We start from the raw sequence: 23303 nt of genomic DNA, 5'->3' as shown, positions 1-23303 counted from the left end.
AATCTAGAGTTTCTATCAGATTATGTTGTTCCTGTGACAAGAGCCCTCCACTGTCCTGGGAATGTAGGGTCAGCCCTCTCTTGGGCATGCCCCCTCGCCCTGCAGCCTGGCCTAATTCTCAAGCCCATCTCCCCCATCCATGGCTCCCTCCCTCGCATGTCCCCAATGCAGCCCCGTCCTCCCCACTTGCTGTGCTGGGCTTCACATCTCTGGTGGCTCTGTCTGGACCACTCTTCTCTGGCTGCTTCTGATCACCCTGAGGTCTCAGAGGAGAGGCCTTGCTTTCTCTGGTCCCACCACCACTTTCTGCCTTGTTTATTTCCTGCACCTTTGACTGTCTTGGTCGCTGGTTCCCCTGCGTGTTGTCTTACACCTCCCACCTCAACTGAACATGAGCCCCATGAGGGCAGCGGGTTGCCCTTGCTAATTCCTGAGCATGTAGAATGAATTGTGCCTGATACATAATAGAGGCTCAATGAACCATTGCTGAGTGAGTGACTACATGAATGAATGCAGTCTTTTAGACTATTTGGGTTAGAGACAATAGAATCCTTTCGCCAACACTTAAATGAGAAAGAGATTCTATAGGCACTGATTGAAGAGAACAAGCAATTTTTTCCCCTTCAGAAAGACTTTCAAAATGTCATCCAATGCCCGAGGAAACTGAGTCACCACTCTTCTCTTTCAAGGGTCCAGAATTTGAAGTAATAGAATTGATTTACTTTTTAAGAAAATATACCAGATCTTCTACAGTCAGGGATTTTTGTAGCAGGCGTCTTTGCAGAAATAAGTGACACATATTGGCCTGAAGGTCACGGTTGAGTAACACTGGGAAGAGTTTCTGACTGAGTCAGAGACTCCTTGGCACCTACTGCATGAGCGGAGATGGCTCCCTTTCCTGTTAGAAGGGCCTTGAGGGACCTCTCAGCGCCCGTGGAGGACCTACCCATGATGAGGTTAGAGGTCTGGATCCCCAGCCTGTCCCTGAAGGGCCTCCAGGCTCAGGCCCACAGAGCAGGGGGCACGTCAGGAGGTCAGGGGTGAGCCTGGGCAGGCAGGACCAAGCTGCTCTCACTTAAAATTGGGAAGGTTCTGCATCTTCACCGGGGAGACAAATCAGTCCTCGGCTGTAGAAACGTGTAAAGTTGGCTGTGCAAGCTATGTGCTTCTCTGTGTGTACTTGTACCTCAATTCTTTTTTTTATAAAGGAAAGAAGAAAATCGGAGGAGCTCCAGCTCTTTGAAAGCAAACAGCAGCTCCTGGGGATGATGGCCTGTCTGAGTGCCCGGGGAGTCCAGTCCTGCCCGCTCTCTGTAGGTTTCACTGCAAAGTGGGGTCCATGGGGAACTCAAAGATCTGAACCCCAAGTCCTGCCCTCCACTGGTGCCCTAGGGAAGGTGTGCACCAGATTGAGACAAGCAAAAGGAACATGTGCACCCAGCTGAGGCTGCGGCTCAGGCGCAGTGTAGAGGCACAGGCAGTATGTGCCTGGCAGGTGGGGGTAAGAGGTTGAGGGCTCGGGAGACTCTGGGTTCAGAACAATTCTCTGCTGCAGGTCTGGAGAGAAAAGATTTCAAGAACCAGACATGAATGGGTGTGAGAGGGTTCTGCTCCTGATGGACACTGACTAGCTCCTTCCCACCCAACCTCACTCTAGGCTCCTGGCTGGGGAGCCCACTCCCGGGGGGGGGCTTCTGACCCCTTTACTCCATCACTCTAGAACTGCGATGCCCCCATTAAAATGCCCTTAAATCCCAACAAAGGCCTGGGGAGCTGCTTCGCCCTAATGGCAGAGTGAGGATGGGGCAGTGGGCAGCAGGGGGGCCCACACCCTCCATCACACAGAGGCCACACCCGTCAGGGGTCTGCGTGGCAATTAGCAGGCTCAGGCAAAAACAAGGACTCTTGGGACAGCCCACATGTCCACAGGAGGCCCTCCCGTTAGGTCAAAAGAGTCCATGCAGGACTAGGACCCCACAGCAAGAAGAGCCACTGGCAAAGCTGAAATGCCCTGGTGGCTGGAGATGCAAGTGAGACCTGGGCCTGTGTGTGCACATTCTCACAGCGGATCTGGACCAGGTCAAGGAGTCATGAGTCCCCAGAGTGCTGGCAGCTATGCAGAGGCAAGGCTGAAGGACAGGCATCCTGTCTGGGGCAGACCCTGGCTGGCTGGTCTCAGCCCCCTGTTCCTGCTCCTGGTCCAATGGGCCCTGCAAGGCAGCAGGTGAGTGGTCAGATGTCCATGCTTTGGCAGAGCCACACTGCCTGGCCTCACATTCTCACTCTGCCATTGAGGAGCTTGATGCCCTTGGGCAAGTGGCTTAACCACCCCGTGACTTGGTTTTCCTGTCTGGACACTTGGGGTAGTAATAGCAGCTGCCTCAAAGGGCTGTTGTTCTGAGATGAAAATGGATTATGAGATGCTTTGAACCGCGCTTCACACGTAGCAAGTACCTAGGTTAGCCGTCATTATAGGCATCGTTATAGGGGACCCTGAGATGACGGGGAAGTGGGTGAGACACCCCATGGAGCCGTAGGCCCACCACTCTCACTTCTCTAAGCTCCTGAAACAGCTCTTTCCCTGGGAATTGCACTAGAGAATTTTACTGTGGTCTTTTCGCTTACTGATTGTGAGACCTTGAAGAACACGGCCTGTTTACCATGCCCTGGTTTTATGCATTTTGATATTCTCTTGTGTGTCTAGTATATGGTGGGACCTTAATACTCAGATTAAGATTTTAGGAAAATGACCACCTAAAATATATTTGTAATGGGATTGCATAAGCTCTCTGATATCTGCAATGAAACATGACATCTTGATGGTGTCTTTTAAGAGTGGTGGGCCAAGTTTGATCTTGTTTAGCGATTAGATAAAGGGTTATTGTAAGGACTAACTCTTCCCAAATCTACTGTATGGAGCCTGAGTGGTTATTATAATCATGCCTTCCTGGGTCCTTTTCTGTAATACACATAATCATTCTATAACATGCCCAGAAATAAAGGCCTTCAACATTCTATAATATATCTTCTCCTTGGTAATACAGTCTTCTAAGGACTTAGGGGTTGCCTCAGGAAAGAGAAGAGTTTCCAGGAAAAAAAAAAAATACACACACACACAGAAAACAGCAAGTGGTAGAATTTACCCAAAAAGATTAGAGACCACCTTTTGCCTCGCTATTTCCCATCTCCTAACACCCCATTCTGGTCTCGCCAGGGGAGATTTTCACTATGAGCCCATCACCCCACACCTTCTAATTCATCTTGCTTAAAGAGACTTCATCCAACCTTTGTATTCGGTCCTTCTGACAGGTAGGAATGAGTCACCGCTTTGGCTCCCAGTGACAGAAACCAGCCCTGGCCAATTTAGCACAAGGAGAACATGCTGGAAGGTGGGCGCCTATTGCATAGTCCAGCGGGCAGCTCAGAGAAGGGACCCCAGGGTGCTGGTGGCTGGGGGGCCGGTTACTGTGGCCAAAAACACAAACATGCTCTGCAGCTTCAAGGACGCTGCCCTCCAAATGGCCCCTCCTTGCCTTGCTTGCTCCAGAGTCAAAGTGCTGGGAAGAGCGTTTTATCACCCAAGCATTAGGCCACGGGCCTGCCCTCAGCGATACCTCGGGCAGGGAGAGAAAGCTTCAGAGGTGCCAGGGGCAGTGGGAGGCAGGCACACAAAGGGAAACTGTGGTGGAGATAAGGCCTGGATGCGAGGCATCCTCCCTTCTTTCCCAGAAAAAGCAAATAGGAAATGTGCAGGATTGGTAGGAAGAAAAATCACGTGTACTAAAAGCATCCAAAACCAAACGTAATCGATGGATAAAAATATTATACATCTTGGAAAACTTCTGGAAAAATGGCAATTCTTCCCTAAATCAAGAGTCATTGTAATCCTAAATGAGACTTCCAAAGAACTTTCTGAAAAGCTTCAACTAATTCTAAGATGCACATAAAAACAGTGTAAAAGAGCCACGATGATTTTGAAAAATAAAGACAAGAAATTCAAAACAGATGATAAAACTTTCGTAATTAAAATAATGTAGATTAACAAAAGGATCAATGAAAAAGGCAAGAGTTGAGATATAGAACCGTATGTATGAGAATTTGGTATATTGTCAAAGGATCAATTTAGGCTGGTGGACAAAAAGACAACAGTGCTGGCTGTCTGTGGGGTAAAAATGGTTACATCATATCCTCTCATAGAAAGGAAGAGTTAACCAGAGTTGTAAAAATCAAAGTAATGCTTCACAATATTTGAATATGTAACCTGTATATAGGATTATACTTGGATGCCTGGGATATCCAAGCCTAATCCTATATAAGGGTTAGATATCTAAGTCTAATTCTAAATGCAGGTTATTTCAAATATTTTAAAGCATTTGAAATATTTATTAGTATTAATAATATTTATATTATATAAAAATGTATTATATATAAATTTTATAAATTATAGTATATAATATAAATTATATTAGCTTTATAAAATGTAAATCGTTATATAATTATATAAATAATATAATTATTAAATTTAAGTTATATAAATTATATAATTATATAAGTCATATATGTAATTAAATGTGTACATTTAGCACATGCATGTACATACATGTACATACAGGCCACCACCACTACTGAAAGTATTATGCTAAATAAAAATCAATAAAGCAAAATGTAAATAATGTATTAGAGAGGACAGAACATAGAAATGGGCAGCCTCATTTGATAAAGTTTGTTTTGTGGATATGTTAATCCCTACATGTCAATTTGACATCTAGAAGAAAATACAAACCAGACAAAAACGTCATTGTTTCTGATTAATGCGTCTTGGGTAATGTCTGTATTTGAGTTTGAGAAAAGATGGGTTGTGGGTCATCCTCAGAATTACTAAATTAGGAGAAAATTCAGTACAATACAATGACACAGAATCTAATGAACTAAAAATTCCTTTCGTTTTGCTATGTACAATTTGCATTTGTATATTTAAAATTAAAATCAATTAAATGAATTCATTCTCACCATGCAAATACTAAAAAATAGAGGAAAAAAAACAGCATTCAATAAAATATAAGAGCAATAGTAAAAAAAAAAAAAAATTGTCAGACTCACACTGTGGATCACTAAAAAAATCAATTCCAGGTGGATTAAGGTGAAAAAAAAAAAGCCCAAACTGTACTGGTTATATGAATAAAACATAAGAAAATATATTTAAAACTTTGGCATACAGAAGTTGTCTTAAACAAGATACAAAATACAGAAACCTAAGCAAGATTGATAAATCTGACTTCTAAGATGACAACTTCTACATAAACTACACCACAAGCAATTAAAAAACATGCAGCAGACTAAAAACATATGTTCGCAGAAAAAGACTCATGTGCTTTGTATGAGAGTATTCACAGCAGATTTATTCATCATAGCCCCAAACTGGTAAGAACTCAGGTGTTCATTAATAAGACAATAGACAAAAGCTTGGTTTGTTCACACAATAGACTACGACTCAGTAATGAAAAGGAAGAAATTACTGATAATTGTAACGTGGATCTCATATTCTGAGCAAAAGAAACCAGACACAACACAAAAGACCATATACTGTATGGTTCCATTAATATGAAGTTCAGGAAGAGGTAAAACTAATTTATGATGGAAAAGAACCTCAGAACAGAAGTTACCGATGGGGGCAGGAGAGGAGGGATTACCTGGAAAGGAGGTAACTTTCTGGAAGTTACGGTAGTATTCTTTATCTTGACAAGGATTTGAGAGACAGCTGTATCCTTGGTCAAAATTTAGCAAATGCACACATAGGATTTGTATGTTTTACTTTATGCGAATTTTATCTTTGGAGAAAAAATTATAAAAAAATTAATGAACTCTAAATGATGCTGAAGTATTTGGGGATGAGTACTGGTGACTACAACTTACTTTGAAATGCACCAAAAAATAAGCCGGATTAATAGATGAATACATTATAATGCAAAAGTAGTAAAAGTAAAAGTAGAAGCTAGGTAGTGAGTGCATGGGTGTTCTCTGTAAAACTCTTTTGACTTTTCTGAATATTTGAAAGTTTTCATAATAAAAGGTTGGGGAAAAAAGGCAACAGATTGAAGGAAAAGTATTTCCAACATACAAGAGATTTTTTTGTCCAGAATGTATAAAGAGCTAATCATCAATAGAAAAAATACTCAACCCAAAATTAGCAAAAGCTTTTAGAAAAACAGGCAAATGCCACCAATGCCTGAAAAGATCATCCTACTGCACTGATAGAAAAATTCAAATAAGCACCACTTGCTCCTCACCCAGCAGGCAGACACCAGCTCACTCATGTCTGACAGCACTGGGGGTAGGTGGGTGTTCTTACATGCTGCCAGGGGGCCGTGTGAAGTGGAGCTCCCACTTTGACAGTGTCTTCCAGGGTCTGTTGAGGCTGATCTGCCACCTCCCTGTACCACAAGAGGGGATACCCATGAGCAAACTCTATGCCTGTGCTCTAGCGCTTGCTGCAGTAGTTAGCATGAAGTGGAGTCACTATGGAAAGATATGTGACCTATTGCTAAGTCAGAACCATATATAGAGCTATGGGACTCACAGAAAAGCAAAATTGCTGTGTAAGTACACACACACATACACACACACACACACTGCAGATTAAGGGTCCGGAAAAATGCAAACTCCTACCTCAATGAGGAGGTAGGATTAAGACAGAACAATTTGATGTGAAACAAATACAATTTGAAATAAATATTCAAGACCATATTCGTGTATTGCTCACCTGATTGAAAGCATTAACAGATTATTAGTCTAAAACAAAGCTGAGTCTGTCCTTCATTTTCCCAGCACTATAGGGTAAAGTGCCAAATTAAGTACTTACTTATTAGGATTTTATCACCTGTATCCCCAAACCAGGCTTTAATTTCTTTCACTCATTCCTAAGGCAATTCCCATCCACCCTGCATGACAGGAGCTGGGAACTTACTGGTTCCTGGTCATTTCACACCCAGGGTCTAGGCATGTTTGGGTGACCCCTTGGACTCTGAGCAGGTGCTGCAGACAAGCACTTTCTACTATGGGGTGAATGGGGTAAGATGGCAGGGCACCTGCCCTATCACTCATCAGGAGTTGGCTTCTGGTACACTTCCCTGCCCCCACAATTCCCCACCCAAGTGCTGAGTCATATCTGACTGTGCAGGCAGAATACTTTGCTAGCAGTCGCACCAGCCACATCAAAACTTTAAAGACTGGTTTGCTTTTAAATGTACTGAACAGATTCGTCTTCAAGCAAAAATATATGAGCTACACACGGCTACATTTTATGACTGGTAACAGCAGATGTGTGGGCATGTACATGTTCATATATAATTTCAGCTGTTTCTCTGACATTTTGTGCAAACAAATCAAACAGCTCACCAAAACTAGTTGTAAGTTTTATTTTTATAAAATTAACATAAAAGATTCTTTAAAAATCTGCAGTTATTTACAGCAGTATTGCACAAGTAAAGTGGCAATTACCCTGTCAAAATTCATCAGTGCAAAACACAAGTAAGCCAGGGAAACTGCAATACAAATGCTACATATGCTGGGTCCTAGAAAACAGGTTAGTGATGGATCAGTATACAAACAGATCAGTGCTATTTATAAGTGGGTACCTGAAGAGTTCTGATACAGTAACTAGTGGTCACAGAATCTGAACATAAAACATGAGAGAGCTTCTATGGTCCGAAATTCCCAAATAAAAGCAGTCAAGTTACTTAGCTGGGAGCTTGAGGATGCTTCTTACACACAATGCTGTTTAAAGTAGACCCCACGTTCCCCCCGCCCTCCACATGTGAGTACACACACACAGGAACCAGGATAAATCAGCAGGGATGGCAGAACCACCTGCATGGAACCACCATGAAGTCTCCTTAAAGCTTCCACGAGCTTTCACATCTCGACACCCAGTCCAGTGGGGCCCCAACCTCCCCTGAAGGAGATGGAGAATCAGGAGGGCATTGACCTGAAGAAGCAGACTGACCAAATGCGGTGACCAAATGGGTGGGGCGTGGGGAGGGCTGTACAGTTAATTAAAATTAGCTCCTGAAGACAATTTAGTCCAGCCTCAAGCACAGGAAGTCGCACAGCAGGTGGGGGAAAACCCAACCACTCACAGTTGTCCACAAGGGGTTAGTGGCCGGAGGTGGTCCTGAGGCAGGAGCCACCTGTCCCACCCGTCCCCTGGTCTTGCCCGGCCCTAGCCCTGAACAACTGCAATGCAGCACCTCCGGAAGTGGCACATTTTAACTTTTTTCTAAACACTGAGTTGTCAGGGATACATTTTCAGTAGAAAAATCTTTCCCACCTGCTAATACTTTGGTTTTTTTGTTTTCCTAAAGATAAAGCCTGGAGTCAGCAAAATTTGCTTGCATGAGAAGCTAGCTGCTTTGGAACAAACAGAAGGTTGCTGGGTATTTCTTGGAGTAGAATTTTGTAGCCTGCCAGACTGAGTTTCTCACTGGCATCAAACACACACTTCATCATAAGGGCGGCAAAGCCCAAGAATTGAAACCCACTTGACTGGAAATACCAGGACCCAAAGCTGGAGAGCCACCCTGGAGGACCATGTGGTCTGCAATGAGCTCTCCAGTCACCCCCTACACCTCTCAGGAGGTAACTTCATGGAATGGCAGGGGTGTGGGAGACAGGGATGTTAATACTTTTCAGAAATTAAGACATTAAATAAGCAGAAAATAAATATACAATATTTCTACAAGTTACAGCATTATGAAACAGTAGGACACATCACACAGAAAAAGAATCTACAATATTTACAATCCTTGATTCCGAAGAAGTTTAGAAAAACAGTGATTTTTTTACTCATTTATGCTGTACAAAATTTTACAAGAAAGGTAAAGGAAACACAATTGCACACAGACATTTGGCTCAGTTGATAAGTAAAATATGACCTACTAATCTAATAAATACTCACAATATATACATTAAGAAGGGGAACGGCAGACAACTGTATTCCACTATATTTTTTAATCAGAAGGAATTTTAAACTTGATTTCTCCACAACCCCCACCCCCAACATTCTTCATCAACTGGTTTCTGGGAAGGACATCTGAAGAATCACTCATGAAGCTATTTTGTGTGTGTTTATTGTGTTTCTGTGTTAAGTCACAGGACACTTTTTACAAACCTCACATGGGGGGAGGTTGTCAAGGCACAAAACCTGCATTAAGTTTCCAAAAAGGGGATTTAATTATTTTTTCTACAAAAACGTGTTTTAAAAAAGGTAAAAACGTATACCCACGGGAGGCATACTTTCTGCAGAGGAATCTTGATAACCAGATACATACAGTACAGAGCCATCCAGTCATCGCTTTAAGTTCTGGTGCCAACAGCCTGTTCTTTAATACTCCTACAATTCATAGAATCTCTAATTTCCTCAGGAACTGTTTCCACATCCAGCCTGGAGGCCACCAGGCCAGAGGAGAAACGTGCTCGTGTGTTGAACACAGCCCCTGGGCAGCGCAGGACAGGGCCCCCGGTGCCCGGCCCAGGGCTGCACCCAGTGTGTGCTCCCAGGGGCTGCAGAGCTGAGGAAACAGAGTAAAGTGCTCTAGTCAGGAGACTGGCACATGAGTACAGGGATTCTGGGAGGGGGCGCCCAGAACCAAATACATCTTTGGTGTGTGTGTGTGTGTCCAGCAGGCCCGCGGCTGCAATCCTACCACCGCTTATAACCGTGGGCTTTGTGTAACCCTACAAATGGGCTCGAGACACATTAGGGAACAAGTTGAGCTCCAACACAGCTTTAAAAATAAGTCAAAGTCCCAAGGAGATTCTTGGGGAAACGAAATTATTTAAAGAAAGAATATTTGGAATTAAATCATCTCCATCTAAAGGAAAAAGTGAATATGCAATACATATATATATATATGTGTGTGTGTGTGTGTATGTGTGTATATATATATATTTTAAATTATGAAGATACAAGTGTTTAGATTTTTCCACCTAATTTAAATAATGTGAACATTCTGGCTCTTCTATTGGGCAAAACACTAGTTGCTGGCACTGCTGATTCATTTGAAGATTTACTTATTTCTTTTAAAAGCTGTTTAATGATTGGAGTTTTCAAAAATTTTAAGAGTTACAGAGTTCACAAAATTGTCTTCCCTCCTCAATTTCACTGCTCCCTAACCTGACTCTTTCCTGTGTCTCCCTGGGTGTCTGCTGCCTCTGAAACGACTGACCAGTGTGTGGTTTCCTTCCATTGCACTCACAAGGAGCAGGCACAGAGAAAGAGCACCCTCACTACAGGGCTGGGGGCACGAGTGGCCTGACAATATCCAACTGTCCTGGAAGAACGAAAAACACAGACTTCTGCCTAGAAGAATTCTTCTATGGTGCTGGTGGAAGTGGGATGAAGCCTATGTTTCAAAGTGAATTTAAAGGAGTGGGGCCAGTGGACTGAATGCAGGAGGACTAAAATGCAGGAGGCCAAGCAAATGGCCATCAGAAGCCCTGTCCCAGGCCTGTGCCCATTCCCATGAAGGCGTGAGCTGGATGCTGCAGCTGGACTCTGCTGTAATGGACACGGTGGCCCTCTGGGACCTGATGCTGACAGTGCATCCTGTGAACATGGGAAAGCCTGCAACCAGAAAAGCCAGCAGCACAAAGGGGCGTAGCACTTAGGTCTGTTGCTATTACTGCTATTGCCTCTTCAGAATACTTCCCAATAACATACTCATCAAAATGGAATGAAAACCAACACCAAATGCTTCCCAGTTAATAACAGATCACTCGAACTGTGCAAGATACAGGCGGATATTAACTCTTGTTCTGACTCAGTTTCACTTTATCATGAAAATACACTGGATCAAATCTATGAATCTGAGTCCAGACTGGAGGTACATCACAAAAAGTGATGAGGAAAGACGGAAAAATAGTCTGAAATTTTGCCACAGATGCAACTGAATTTATAAAGGTACGTAAATATTTACAAATGGGACTGGCATATCAATGCAGGTGACAACAGACCCTCTGCCCTTTTAATCAGTTCCATTTCAAAAGAACTCTTTTGGTATTAATAAAAATAATTTTAAAAGGTCAAAGAGGCAATAGTAGGGAAGGGAGGGAGTATATCACACCTCTCCCTGTTTAAAAATTCTGTAATCTCTAAAAATAAACTAAGGCAGCTTTTTAAGTTAGCTGGCTCAGTTTCCACTGCAGGCTTTACATAATCCTCTGAGAATAGGCCATAGGTTCTTAAAATTTTAATACAAAAATTATTCACAATTGATTAAAAAGTTTCCATTTCCTTTTTGAAAAACCTTATTAAAGGTGATGGGGAAAACACACTGCATGTAAACACCATTCTTACACAAAATCCTGTTCCAAAAAACCATGGTTTGTACATTAAAAAGCAAAGAATGCTCCCTCCTTTACATTCACAAGAAACTTCCATTAGAAATTCTGCTGTGTGGTGATGAACAGAAAGGTCAAGTTCCCATCCAGCTCGGTGTCTTCTGAACACGTCACCTGCCCCTCCACCAGAGAACCGCTGGCTGCATGATAATGGCACCAGGAGACCGCAGTGCTGGGGCTTGTTGGTTCGAACAAGCAAAATGTCTGCACGTCTCTCGGCTCCGCAAAGAACCTGTCAATGCATTCTCCACACCAGGCGGACAATGTAACGCAACAGTCGTAAGATAACCATTTGTGGGTGGTCTTCGGCTGCTTGGTAATTATTCAAAACTACCTGAAACAACAAAAGGAAAGCTTCTTAGTTTCTCCCTAATTTGGGAGTGGGGAGGGGAGGGAGCCCATATTTAAGTGAACAACCAATCCCAGCTTAAACACTATGAAAGGCACCTCTTCACGAGCACTGTATCACAAAGCACGATTCCTCCCTGAGACTGTGAAGAAAACTTGTTTTCATTTCCCTGCAAAGGGGAAGACATCCCTACATAAAGGGCAGGCATACCGATGATTTACTCCTTAAAATAGAAAAAAAAAAAAAAAAAAAAAAGCACCCAAAAGAATGTTTGAAAAACTCAAAGAGGAGGTAAAGCAACTATCTTACCACCCAAGTTAATTGACATTCAAATATGCTGCAGATTCCCTCAGGGGTGAATTTCTGGTAGCTGTAATTTATTTGAGAAACCAGTGATGTGGAGTAATCTGCCCTAAGAAGCTAAGCAAAGTCGTGCAGTGATGCACCACTGTGCCTCTGGCTGCTTGGCTACGATAAACACTGGGACCCAGAGGGGTGCCCATGGTCACAGACACAGGCACTGTCAACCCCCATCCTCCTACCCTCTCGGTGTGCGGAGGAAAGAGCAATCCAGAACATAAAAAGCCTCTGTGCCAGTGACCAGCCTATGTTTGTTACAAGCTGAGGAACTGTTCAAAAGGAAATCACCAGCTTATTCAATGCTTTCAGGGTCCTCAGGTCTTCCACAGCGCCCACTTTCAGGTTCTAATCCATCTTGTGGGTAAGTGCAAGGTATAAATTCAAAGTTGCCAAAGGCGGCGGCAACACAACACATCAACCTCAACGCCATGAGCTACCAACCTGGTTCGCCATTCAAGTCTGAAATCTGCCCTGGACATTTCTTAATGACTAATCCACACGAGACTGGGCTACGTGACTGTCTCTCCACAAACCCCCTTCTCACTGAGTGGGGGATGCCTCCAACACACCACCGCGGGAACCACCGGCCATGAATCAGGCTGAGACAACTGTCCCCTCAGACCCCGAACAGCCCCCACAGACACCAGCTGCAGCTGCAGCTCCACTGTTTACACAAGCTCTGCCTCGCTTGTTTGACAGAATGGGATTGTGATAAGGCCAGGGCATTTCCCCTTTTCCTTCCATAACAAGATTGGAGGAAATCAGCTTTATGTAAGCGATTCCTGTAGAGGCACTCTGTAACCACAGTCTGTGATTTTTATCTGTTTTACACACAAGATTGCTTTGTTTTGATTTAACTTTCAAAATTACTTTGCTGCCTGTGTGTGAGAATAATTTAGGGGAAGGTTAATTTTAGTGTAGACTAATATTAATAGGTTGAAAGAAACTTATTCAAAATAAAACCACAACTTACTAAAATGAAGAAAGTGTATGCTATGATGGGCTAAGTAATCAATCCAGGCAGGGAAGTTTTGTGCCAACCTGCTGTCATTGCCATGCTCGGTGTGGCCAGAACATGGGGCTGACTGGGTGTCCACAGTCAACAGGACACCAATGAGGGGGCTGTGTCAACGTGAAGAGCAGACTCCAACTGCTGACACTTGCTAAGTTTCATATTCCAGCACTGGCAGCGTCCAAGGGAAGAAATCTTCTGTCCACTCTTGGAGGACAGCAGGAGGCTGTGACCAAGCTTAAGTAGAAGTCACCTCACGAGAGAATCTTTCCAAGTTTTTAGAGTTCCGCTTTCATCTCAAATGTAAAAGGATATGGGGTGTTCAAAGACATGCTGGACAGGGTGGGGAAAATGCAGGAAATTTTGGCAAAAGTTACACCCAATCTCTGACGCGTGAGAAGATGCTAAAGCATCGCAGTCTGCAAGGGTGCGGGGACGCCTGCCCTCTCAGACGGCGGGCATGACAACATGGCACACGCTTTTAAGTTGACAAGCAATTGCTTTTGGACGACATTCAACAGAGGAAGCCATTACCACGGATTCAAAGAGCTGTGCCAGCCCAGAAAGCATTTGACAGCTGGCACGGCCGGCTGGAGCTGCTGTTGGCTTGAAGCGTATGCCCGTACTGCAAAAGACAGCTGGAGGATGGGCAGCCCCTACCTCTGCAGACTGGCTGCCCTCTTAATACCTGCAGCCATAAAAATTACTGCGGCTTATGGTCAGGGCCTGGTGACACTAAACTGGGGCAAGTGGCCAAAAGCTGCAGTGGGGCGAAGACGCAGAACTAAGACTGACGGCTCAATGCTGCTCAAAGCGCCAACAGCTTCAGCCAGCTCCAGTGAAATCTCCCTGCGATCTAGATACGTGAGGAGCGGCTGCTACAATTCAGCTCCTAAACCAGGGCCTTTGGTTTTGGGGTGGTGTAAGGGGTCAGGAGGGAGTTTGAAGCGATTAGAGAAAGCCCCCTAAGATGGAATGCACTGGTGAAAGGTCAAAGTAAGGGCACACCCAGAGGCTTCTGGCCAGGGTAGCATATCCAAAATGGAATTGGAAAGTCAGGACTAAAAATGACAATCTCTGTATTGTTGGGGAGCTGCCAGTTAAAAGCAAGTATGACTGAGCCAGGAGCTGTCACTTGCAGTATGAGTGGTCCCTCGCATCTAATGTGGGCTAAGACAATAAACACACCCATAAAGGAGCATCAGCAGCCATGCCTGGACTGTCTTCCTGAGAGCTGCTCTGTCTGCAGAGCTGGCCTCCTGCCTAGAGTCCAGTAAGTCTGCGTCTGCTATAGTGGTTCTTAATCAGGTGGAAGCGACATCTGTGTATCACAAGTGCATTTAAGTTCTGCCACTCCTAAACTGGGTAATATAAAAAAGACACACTGTCTTTCCTGATTAAAAGTGTTTTTTAAAAAAACTATTAAAATAAATACAAACAGGGAAGATGCTCCACTCCCTCCTGAAACTTCTGGGTGTCCTCCTCTTTATGGGCTGAACTGTAAACTGGGTCCCCTCAATTCATCTGTTGCCGTTCTAACCCCCCGGACCTCAGACTGTGACTGTAAGTGGAGACAGGGTCATCAATAAGGTGATTAAGTTAAAATGAGGTCACTGTGGGGTGGGCTCTAATCCAAGGTGTTCTTAGACAATCAGGACACAGAAACCCACCGGGGTAGACCACGTGAAGACACGGGATGACGGCATCTACAGGTCTGGAGGCTAAGTCTGCACCAAGATCACAGACTTCCAGCCTCCAGAACTGAGAACAATAAATTCCTGTTGTGTGAGCCACGCAGTCTCTGGAACTCTGCACGGCAGCCCTAACTGACTAATACACCCTTTCACTGATGCTTATCCATAATTCTCAGTCTGTCACCCTTTAAGTGAAAACAATCCTTCTTACAGGGTTGGATAACTCTGTTTTAGTATAAATTGCAAAAATACTTTAGGAAGATATAGTAACTCATTTGGGTGAAGAAGATTATTTTTAAAGACCAAATTGGCTAGTAAGTTACAATTGAAGTGACCATATATTACAGTTCTCTCCTCTCTCACTCTTTCTCTACCCAGACACACATACACACAATCACAAGTGCACAAAGAGGAGGGCCCCCACCCAGTTAGGTACTGTAATCTTCATAGTCTAAATCAAGAGCTATATGAGGACTGGGTTACCTGGAGGTAACTGCCTTTTGTGGCCATCCCATGTGTCCAGAAGGTGACTCCTTCAACATTCACAACCTTGTATGTCCCGCCACGAACCAGTTCCTGACAGCCCCTGCTCCTCTCAGGGCAAGGGGCTCCAGTGGCCTTGATGCTGACCGGCATCAGGTGGGGGCCCAACTTCAAGGCACGTGTCTGTGTACCCACTAGGTCTGGTGGTAATAGCTGTGTCGCCAGCACAAAATAGTAAACAAGATAATAAAGTAAGGACAATACAGAGGCAAATAAGATGAGAGGGAGAAAAAACCTGGCCAGAGAGGAAGTCGGGGAGCCAGGGCAGGAAGGCACGAGGGTGAATCCCCACATCGAGCCCCAAAGGAAGAGGAGAATTTCTTGGAAGGACAAGAGGAGAATGGGCAGTGCAGGTGGAGAGAGAAGCTGGGCAGAGGCAGCAAGGCCAACAGGCAGAAGGGGCCAGCAGTTCAGTAAAGATAATCTAAGTAGTGGATAAATATTTATCATAAGCCAGAAGGAAAAATTATGCCAAGTTGCAGGACTGCTCCTCCATAGACTGTGCCCTCTAAGTGTAAAGGCATAGGATTCTGTCTCTACAAGTTTCCTCAGCATAGACTTAGGCAGTCTTTCTCTGAAGACATGAACAATGCCCTTTGAGATGGTGTCGAGCATTCGACAGGGAATTCCTAAATAGCTCTTCACACGTCCCCATGACACCAGATGGCACAAGCTCATCTGGGTGGCAACTGGGGAGGAGCTGAGCCACAGGAATGCCGTAGCGTGGGGTTCCTGCTGCCTTGCCAGGGGCTGGCACTGCCACTGCAGCGAGGAACATTGAGTGCAGGGCAAGAGCATCTTCAATTTACACTTGAGACGACCAATCAAGTGTCAGGGAATTTAATGACATTCTAATGCCAAAATAATCACAGAACAACACTCTCTTGCTCAGTCCAGGGAAGCAGATGCTTGGAAAAGAAAAGAGGCCCTGGCTCCAGGGAACTGGTCAGGTTGAACACCAGACACCTATAGAACGCAGCTTTGGATTCAGCTTCACTCCCCAACAGTGACAGGAGTCAATCCTTTGAAAAACTGCGTAGGGCACTCCAGGCCTTTGGACTTCGTGTGCCCAAGCTTGGGGATGGAAGAATTGCCATGGCCACCACAAATGAAATAACCTAGCCCACGCTTTTCAGTCCCCACAACAACCCTGAGTGCCAGGGGAGCATTCCCTGCTGTTTTGCAGCCAGTGACTACAGAGTTGGTCAAGCAAGTGACTCAAAGGGTGGTGCAAGACAGTGGCAGGACAGGATGGGTACTCTTGGTCCACATGAAGATGGAATGCCAGAAGCAGGACAGAAGTTAAACGAGGGCTTTCAGGCCAGCACCTTCCCTCTTTGCATGCCCTGTCCCTGTGCCTGTGCCTGTGCTGGGAAGGGCCTGTTGCTCCTCAGACCTGAAGGGGGCCTTGTTTCAGGCTAAGCTGAGGTCACAGAGGTTCTGGAGTGAGAACTGAGAATCACTAAATGATTTCCACAATGCAGCTCAGAATACAGCCCACTCATCCACACTCCAAAGGCAGGGTTGACACCCACTGGGCCAAAGGACTCAGTAAGTACATCACTGACCTAGAAATAGCATCGCTCAAGGGGGGACTTAAATTAAAAAAGCACAAATGTGCATAACACAATTTAAAAAAAGGCTGAGATCAGACATGACATCAAGGAGTTATCCTGGGAACCAGGGGTGAGATGTGCCGTAAGACAGCCACAGTTAAGAGTTTCCTGGCAGTCAAAGCAACAAGGGAAAAACAATTTCGTCGTCATATCAAAGCAAGCTCAATTCCTAATTCTAAGAGGCATTCAAAAACAAGGTATACCTATACGACTCTGAGATGCAGAGGAATTTAACTTACTCAAAAACTTGTTTCTTTCAGAATTTCAACACTGAATGCATAGGGTGTCCTGAAAGTTATATTTTATATGTATTTATACATACACTATATATTATTATATATTATATATAATATATAATAGGAGGCTGAATTTTGGACTGTGAGACCAGGAGGGACAGAGGGAATCTCTGTTCCAGGCTCCGGCAACTGAGGGAGCAGTCTCTCTCTGGTTGGTGTCTGATCCCCACAGGCTGCAGAAGAGAGGGCCTGGGATGGACATCCAGGAGCCTGGGAATACCCAGGGGCTGTCACGGCATCTTTAGGGCCACTGAGGTGGCAGGGTGGGACAGAGGACTAGGAGTCGCCCCCCGGTTCTGTTAGAACTACCACCCCACTACCCGTTCATAACCCAGCAGTCTAAACAGCATTTTAACTGGCAACCGAGTGACACAGAGGTCAGAGAGAAAAAGGCCCAGCACGTAGTCAGCATCATGTGGAGCTCTTCAGGAAGATCCGGTCTCTCTCCACTTTCACACCAACCACCACAGTCAAACGGCAGCTGAGCTGGTATTTCAGCGCTGGGTCCACATGCATGTTGTTTTCAGGTGTCAGAGGAGATTGCGACAATACTGCCCAACACCAAATCCACTTTCTGTTCATCACCAAGGCAACAGGGATATTTGCATAGCTTGTGCCTACTGCACTTTGATGTCACCACAGCTGGGGAAAGGGCACTGGGAAGTTCCCTCCCAGATGCATGGTACCTTCACCCCAAACCAGTAGAGCACTCTCCTCCAGTGCTGCAAAGCTATGGGTGCTGCAGCTGATTTGCTATGGTGACAATGTGGTCTTCAGAAGTCAGATAAAAACTACATTTGCATAAGCCAAACTTTTATCCTATTTTTGACACACTATTTCAAAGAAATTATGATAGTTAAGGCTTCTTGTGAGACAAATCTCTTCTCCAGTGAATGTTGGGGTGAGGCTGTGCACTGAGGCTCTTCAGGCAGCGCAGCACAGCCCTCCACTTGGTAGGTCTCTAGCCTGTCAGACTCCAGACCTGGTGCTGGCTAAAGTGGGGAATGACTCCCGCCTGCCACTTCGGAAGTCGTCACTGTTCTATGGCCAACCACAGAGAAGACACAGATTGTTTTGACATCTGTGTGAGGCACCAGTAGTTGGAATATTAGATTCAGAGAAGAAACACACTGTTCCAAAATGTTCCAGCCTCAGAAAAAAGCTAAGTGAGATGTAATATAGTTTAACCACAACTAAAACCTCTCCACTGTGTTTCAGGTGGTACAAGTCTAGTGAAGGATGATACGAGAAGCTTATTAGTTTTGAGCGTCTGCAGCAGGGCCAAGTCTTAGTTTGTGTGCATCTTCATTTCCTCCTCAAGAGATTAAAAAAAAAAACAAAACCCCAGTTAGACCTCCTGAAGTCCCCTTCCAGGCACCTGCATCTCCTTCCTCATGGTTACGTGTTCATGGCCTCGATCCAGAGCAGCCAGGCAGCCCTGCAGGTGTAGGCACCTGCCAAACAGATGAGCACTCACACGTGGTGCAAACAAGCACAACTCCTCTAGCCCAATGCCCACCCAGCCATTTAAGCACACACCAGTGCCTCAGCCTCATCTCACATTTGCCTACACCCAGACACAGCATGTGCAGTAGGGTCAACCACACAACTCGTTTAAAAAGCAGTTCCAGAGTATTTAAAAGATAAGACAGGTGAACAGAGTTCCTGGCATCTCCCTTTCTAAACGCCAAAGACCCACTGAAAAATGTTTCAATTACAGTTCAAAGTGAGAGGAAACAGAATTATGATAATAGATGATAATACGAATTTTCTAGCTCCATCTCTAAATGTTCTTACTTAATCTTCACTATATGCCTAAGGGATAGACCAGGAAATGGGCCTCCTAAAGGTTAAGGGTGGAGCCAGGGTTCTAGGTCTGACCCCAAAGTCCCCACGCTTCATGTTTTCCTACGAGATCACACTCTGGCTTCAACAAGTAACAGAACATGCTTGTTTGGAAAACCAGCAATCCATAGTCCACACAATCCCAGCCACATGTGCTCCCGAAAGTCTGAGGGAAGAACCAAGGAGCTCATCACCTCTGGCCATTGTACTTGTGGGATGGAAATGGGGTGGTCTAAGACAGGCAAGGAAGGCTCCTAAACCCAAACACTGAGCTGCCTCCTCCAGCTCTAAGGAAAACTCTTGCTGAACCTGAAAACTGTGCCACTGATCAACGGCAGGTACATGAGGAGCTTATCTAAGCTTATCTAAGCTCCTCATGACTGCCTTTGTTATGAAAACTGGCATTCTATAAACTCATGTGAGTGAAGTGTGGGGCAACCTATCATTGTATGAGTTAGGTCTAATTTGAACTTAATATCTGATGTGCAGATTTCCATGATTCTTTTCACAGCCAGTAACAGAAAGCAACTTCTTTTATTAAACTCCAACATTCAATTAATGAAGACCTCCAAAGTACGCTGAGACCACACATTTGGGTTTGTGTTCAGTTTGTGCAATTACCAACAAGCAGGCTAAACTTTAGTCCTTGCCTTTGTACATAATTCACAGAAGAATGACTACCATTTATAAAAACAAGAATGAGATAGCACTGGGGATTTCACTTCTCAAGAAGGAGAGCATATAAGTATTTCAAATTCATATATAGTATAGGAAAATGCTAATGTAATGACATATTAAATTCTTTCCATCAAAATCAGTCTGCAAGCTACCTTCTCAACTCTACTTTGTCTGATTCAGGGCTAGATTTTGGTCTACGTGTACTTCAATCAATTCATGTCTGCACATGCCCTGGACAGAGTAGGAAGTAGGCAGTGTAAACAAAAGATCACTGTTTCTTGTGATCAAACAGTGAAAGGGTTTTCATTCACTGCTGGCCTCATCTGGAGAGCAGCTTCATGTGCTGCTGTCCACTGCAGCAGACCACCAGGACATGCCCAGGTCACAGTTAGCCAAGAGCAGTGTTCCTGCACATGGAGTGACTTGAGCTGGACAACCTGACTGCGAAGAACCTAGAAGCCACAGAAGGAAAACAACTCCAGCTTCAGTATTACGGGTGGTGGAGGGGAAAGAAGGAGGCATGTTGGTTGCAGAACGGCTCCAGTTATTCCAAGAGCAAGCATTTTTACATTCTAAGGGCTTTGGATCGCAGCCCCGGCCCATGGTCAAGACTCCCACCCAAGTAGACACTACCCTTCCAGTACCTCTGTTCCACATCTACAGAGGATCGCAATCTATCCTTGCTGGCACTGCGTCCAGCAGATGAACCGGCACATGCACTCACACAGTTTGGGTGATGAAAGAAACTGGCAACAGCTACTGAAGAACAGTCTGGCTGTCTTGGGCTGACACACTCACGAGGGAGAGAAGGTGCAGGCTGCAGAAATACAAACACTGCACCACTCAGGTAAAGGCAAGCTGCTCACTTTCTCACAAATTCCAAAATAAAGATTTAGCTTCTCAGAGAACCTCTCTTCCCTCCATGCCCACTAACATCCCTGTGCTACCTAGCCTTTACCAACAGCCTCCCTACTCTCCACTAGGAGTCTCAAAGCTTGGAGTCTTAGAGAGCGCCCCGCACAGCAGACCTGCATAGGAAGAGCTGTGAGCATCAGTGGCCCTCTGGCCATAGTTCATTCAGCAACAAATGCCTTTTAAGAGCTCCATGACCTTCACAGCCCCTGGGCTTTGTCCCACAACTGGTTCTCCCTGTGCCTGCACTACTGGTGCCTCCTGCCAAATCTTTAAGAATCTGAGCATCAAAATAAACATTGAGAGTAACGCATTGTAGCCCATTGAATAAAACAGGAATCCATGAATCCAAGTTGGTATACTAAATAATTATATGAGAGAGAAAGGAAAGCTCTTCGTCCTTTACAAGCTCTGTCATATTACAAATGGAAAAGTACTAACTTCACAGCGGAAGACACCACCTTGGATCAAAGTGAACCTCATCAGTAACAGGACAAATGGACATCATGTGCCTCCTGTTGTGCCACACTAAGGACACATCACCTCTGGAGTGCTCCTGTCAGAAATGCAAAATGTGAGTCTCATCATGCAGAAATATCAGATAAATCAAATTCAGGGAGTCTGTAAATTACAACTGCCCTGATCCTTCAAAAATGTCACTGTCATAAAAGACAAAGACAGAGGATGGTTCCAAATTAATGGAGCCAGAGGTAAGACACTTGAATTCAATGCATGATCCTACATTGGCTCTTGGGCCAGAAAATACATTTTTTCTTTTTTTTTTTTTTTCCTGAGAAGGGCACTGTTGGGACAAGTGGTAACATTTGAATAAGGTCCACAGATCAGATAATAGTTCTGTAAAACTATTTGTGAATTTTGATAATTACACTGTGGTTACACAAGGGATTACTCTTATTTTTGGGAAATACATACTGAAGTATTTTTAGTGTAGAAAAAGCAGTATCATGTCTGTAGTTTATTCTGAAATAAACTGTACACGTGTACAAAGTGGGAAAACATGAAAACAAATGGGGCAGATATAAAAGGGTGGTTCTTTGTGTCATTCTTGCAACATTTTTGTAAGTCTGAAATTATTTCAAAATGAAGTTACCAAAATCCACTGTAGTAGTAAAACTCCGACTGAATAGAGGGGCCAGGCCGTTCAGCCCAGCAGGGTCAGCTGGGAATGACACTGCATCGGGAGAGAAGAGGGGACATGCACTGGGACTTTGCGCTCACCTGTGCCTCTCTCACCTCCTCCTTCAAGGATTCAGCCTCCACAGCTCCGTCTCAAACGCTTCCCCACTGCCCTTAAGTGGACTGAATACATGACAACTACACGACAACTTCCTCTATTTCTCTAACTGGAAAAACGGGAAAATATCCTGTCAGGCTTCGCAAGGCTCATGGCAATAAAAGACTAACACTTTAGACAAGGCATTGTAATAGCATTAAGCAAATAAAGACAGTCAGTATTTAAAAGGTTAATATCCATCCGAAAGCAGCGCAGTGAGGTACACTGCTTGCCAAGAGAGGATAATTCCCTTGTGAAGACAGCAGGTAATTTGAATTCATTATTTCCCAAAACGGCCTCCCATTACCTTCCCAGATTTCTGCCCCCAATATTTAACAATGGACCATTAAGTGTGATTCCAGACAATGGACTGTTTTTAATCTAACAAGTATCAAGACGGGTGTCTGTGGCTTTGAAGATCACTGTGTCACTATCCAGAGTATTATCCAGTGTTTTGAACTATTTTTTTTTTTTTTAGACGGAGTTTCACTGGACTACAATGGCGCAATCTCAGTTCACTGCAACCTCCGTCTCCTGGGTTCAAGCGATTCTCCTGCCTCAGCCTCCCGAGTAGCTGGGATTACAGGCGCCCACCACCACGCCCAGCTAATTTTTTGTATTTTTAGTAGAGACAGGGCTTCACCATCTTGGCCAGGCTGGTCTTGAACTCCTGACCTCAGGTGATCCACCCACCTCGGCCTCCCAAAGTGCTGGGATTACAGGTGTGAGCCACTGTGCCCAGCCTTGTGTTATGAGCTATTTATAAAATCTGAATATATTTATCTTTGTTTTAGAAAAATTGCGTTATAACCTAGAATCTATCCCTACTCCTGCCCCCCAATATCCCAGCCTACTAAGAAAGCTAAAGTCCTTTAATTATTTGTGACTGTATTTTTGCACTAATATTTTTAAGATATGCAAAAGAATATGCACAATGACAAAACCTTGTAAATACTGCAATCAGACAAATTTCTTTTACCAAAAGCATGGGAACAATAGGTTGCTTCTTACTGGAAACACAGACATGACCATCTTAAACTGTGAAATGACATTGGGAGAAGAGGAGGGGAGGCAGGCTATGAACCTGTTAAGGTGCTGCTATCACATCCTCAACAGAGAGGCAAGGTAACAAAGACAACCCAGCAGCCTAGGTTTCATTTGCATGTGACTCAAACTACTTCCCACCTTGACAGCTTCACAAGAGGATGGCTGGGGACTGGGATGCACTCCAGTCCCCACGCCAGCCTTAGCCCATGTCTTGTCACTGACCACTCATGGCAGCCATGGAGGTGCATTCACCAGGTGCA

At 44.6% G+C, this 23303-nt stretch overlaps 1 protein-coding gene across 13 annotated transcripts in view; it reads right to left on the bottom strand.

Moving 5' to 3' along the window:
• Nucleotides 1-7399: 7399 nt before the first annotated feature.
• Nucleotides 7400-23303, bottom strand: part of BCL2L11 (BCL2 like 11) — a 46828-nt gene continuing 30924 nt past the window's right edge. For 8 of the 13 annotated variants that reach the window (XM_074011247.1, XM_074011249.1, XM_074011248.1 and 5 more), the window contains one exon: nucleotides 7400-11731. In XM_074011247.1, coding sequence (XP_073867348.1) covers nucleotides 11633-11731 — 99 coding nt within the window. In that variant the 3' untranslated portion in view covers nucleotides 7400-11632. Of the gene's footprint in view, nucleotides 11732-21941; nucleotides 22067-23303 lie in introns of all 13 variants that reach the window. The other 5 variants (XR_012422043.1, XR_012422044.1, XR_001484356.3 and 2 more) reach the window with 1 other exon arrangement.

The sequence above is a fragment of the Macaca fascicularis genome, chromosome 13 (assembly GCF_037993035.2).
Source record: "Macaca fascicularis isolate 582-1 chromosome 13, T2T-MFA8v1.1".
NCBI classification, from domain to species: Eukaryota; Metazoa; Chordata; class Mammalia; order Primates; family Cercopithecidae; genus Macaca; species Macaca fascicularis.
Note: the sequence above shows the minus strand (reverse complement) of the source record. Positions and strands in the feature narration are given on the sequence as shown.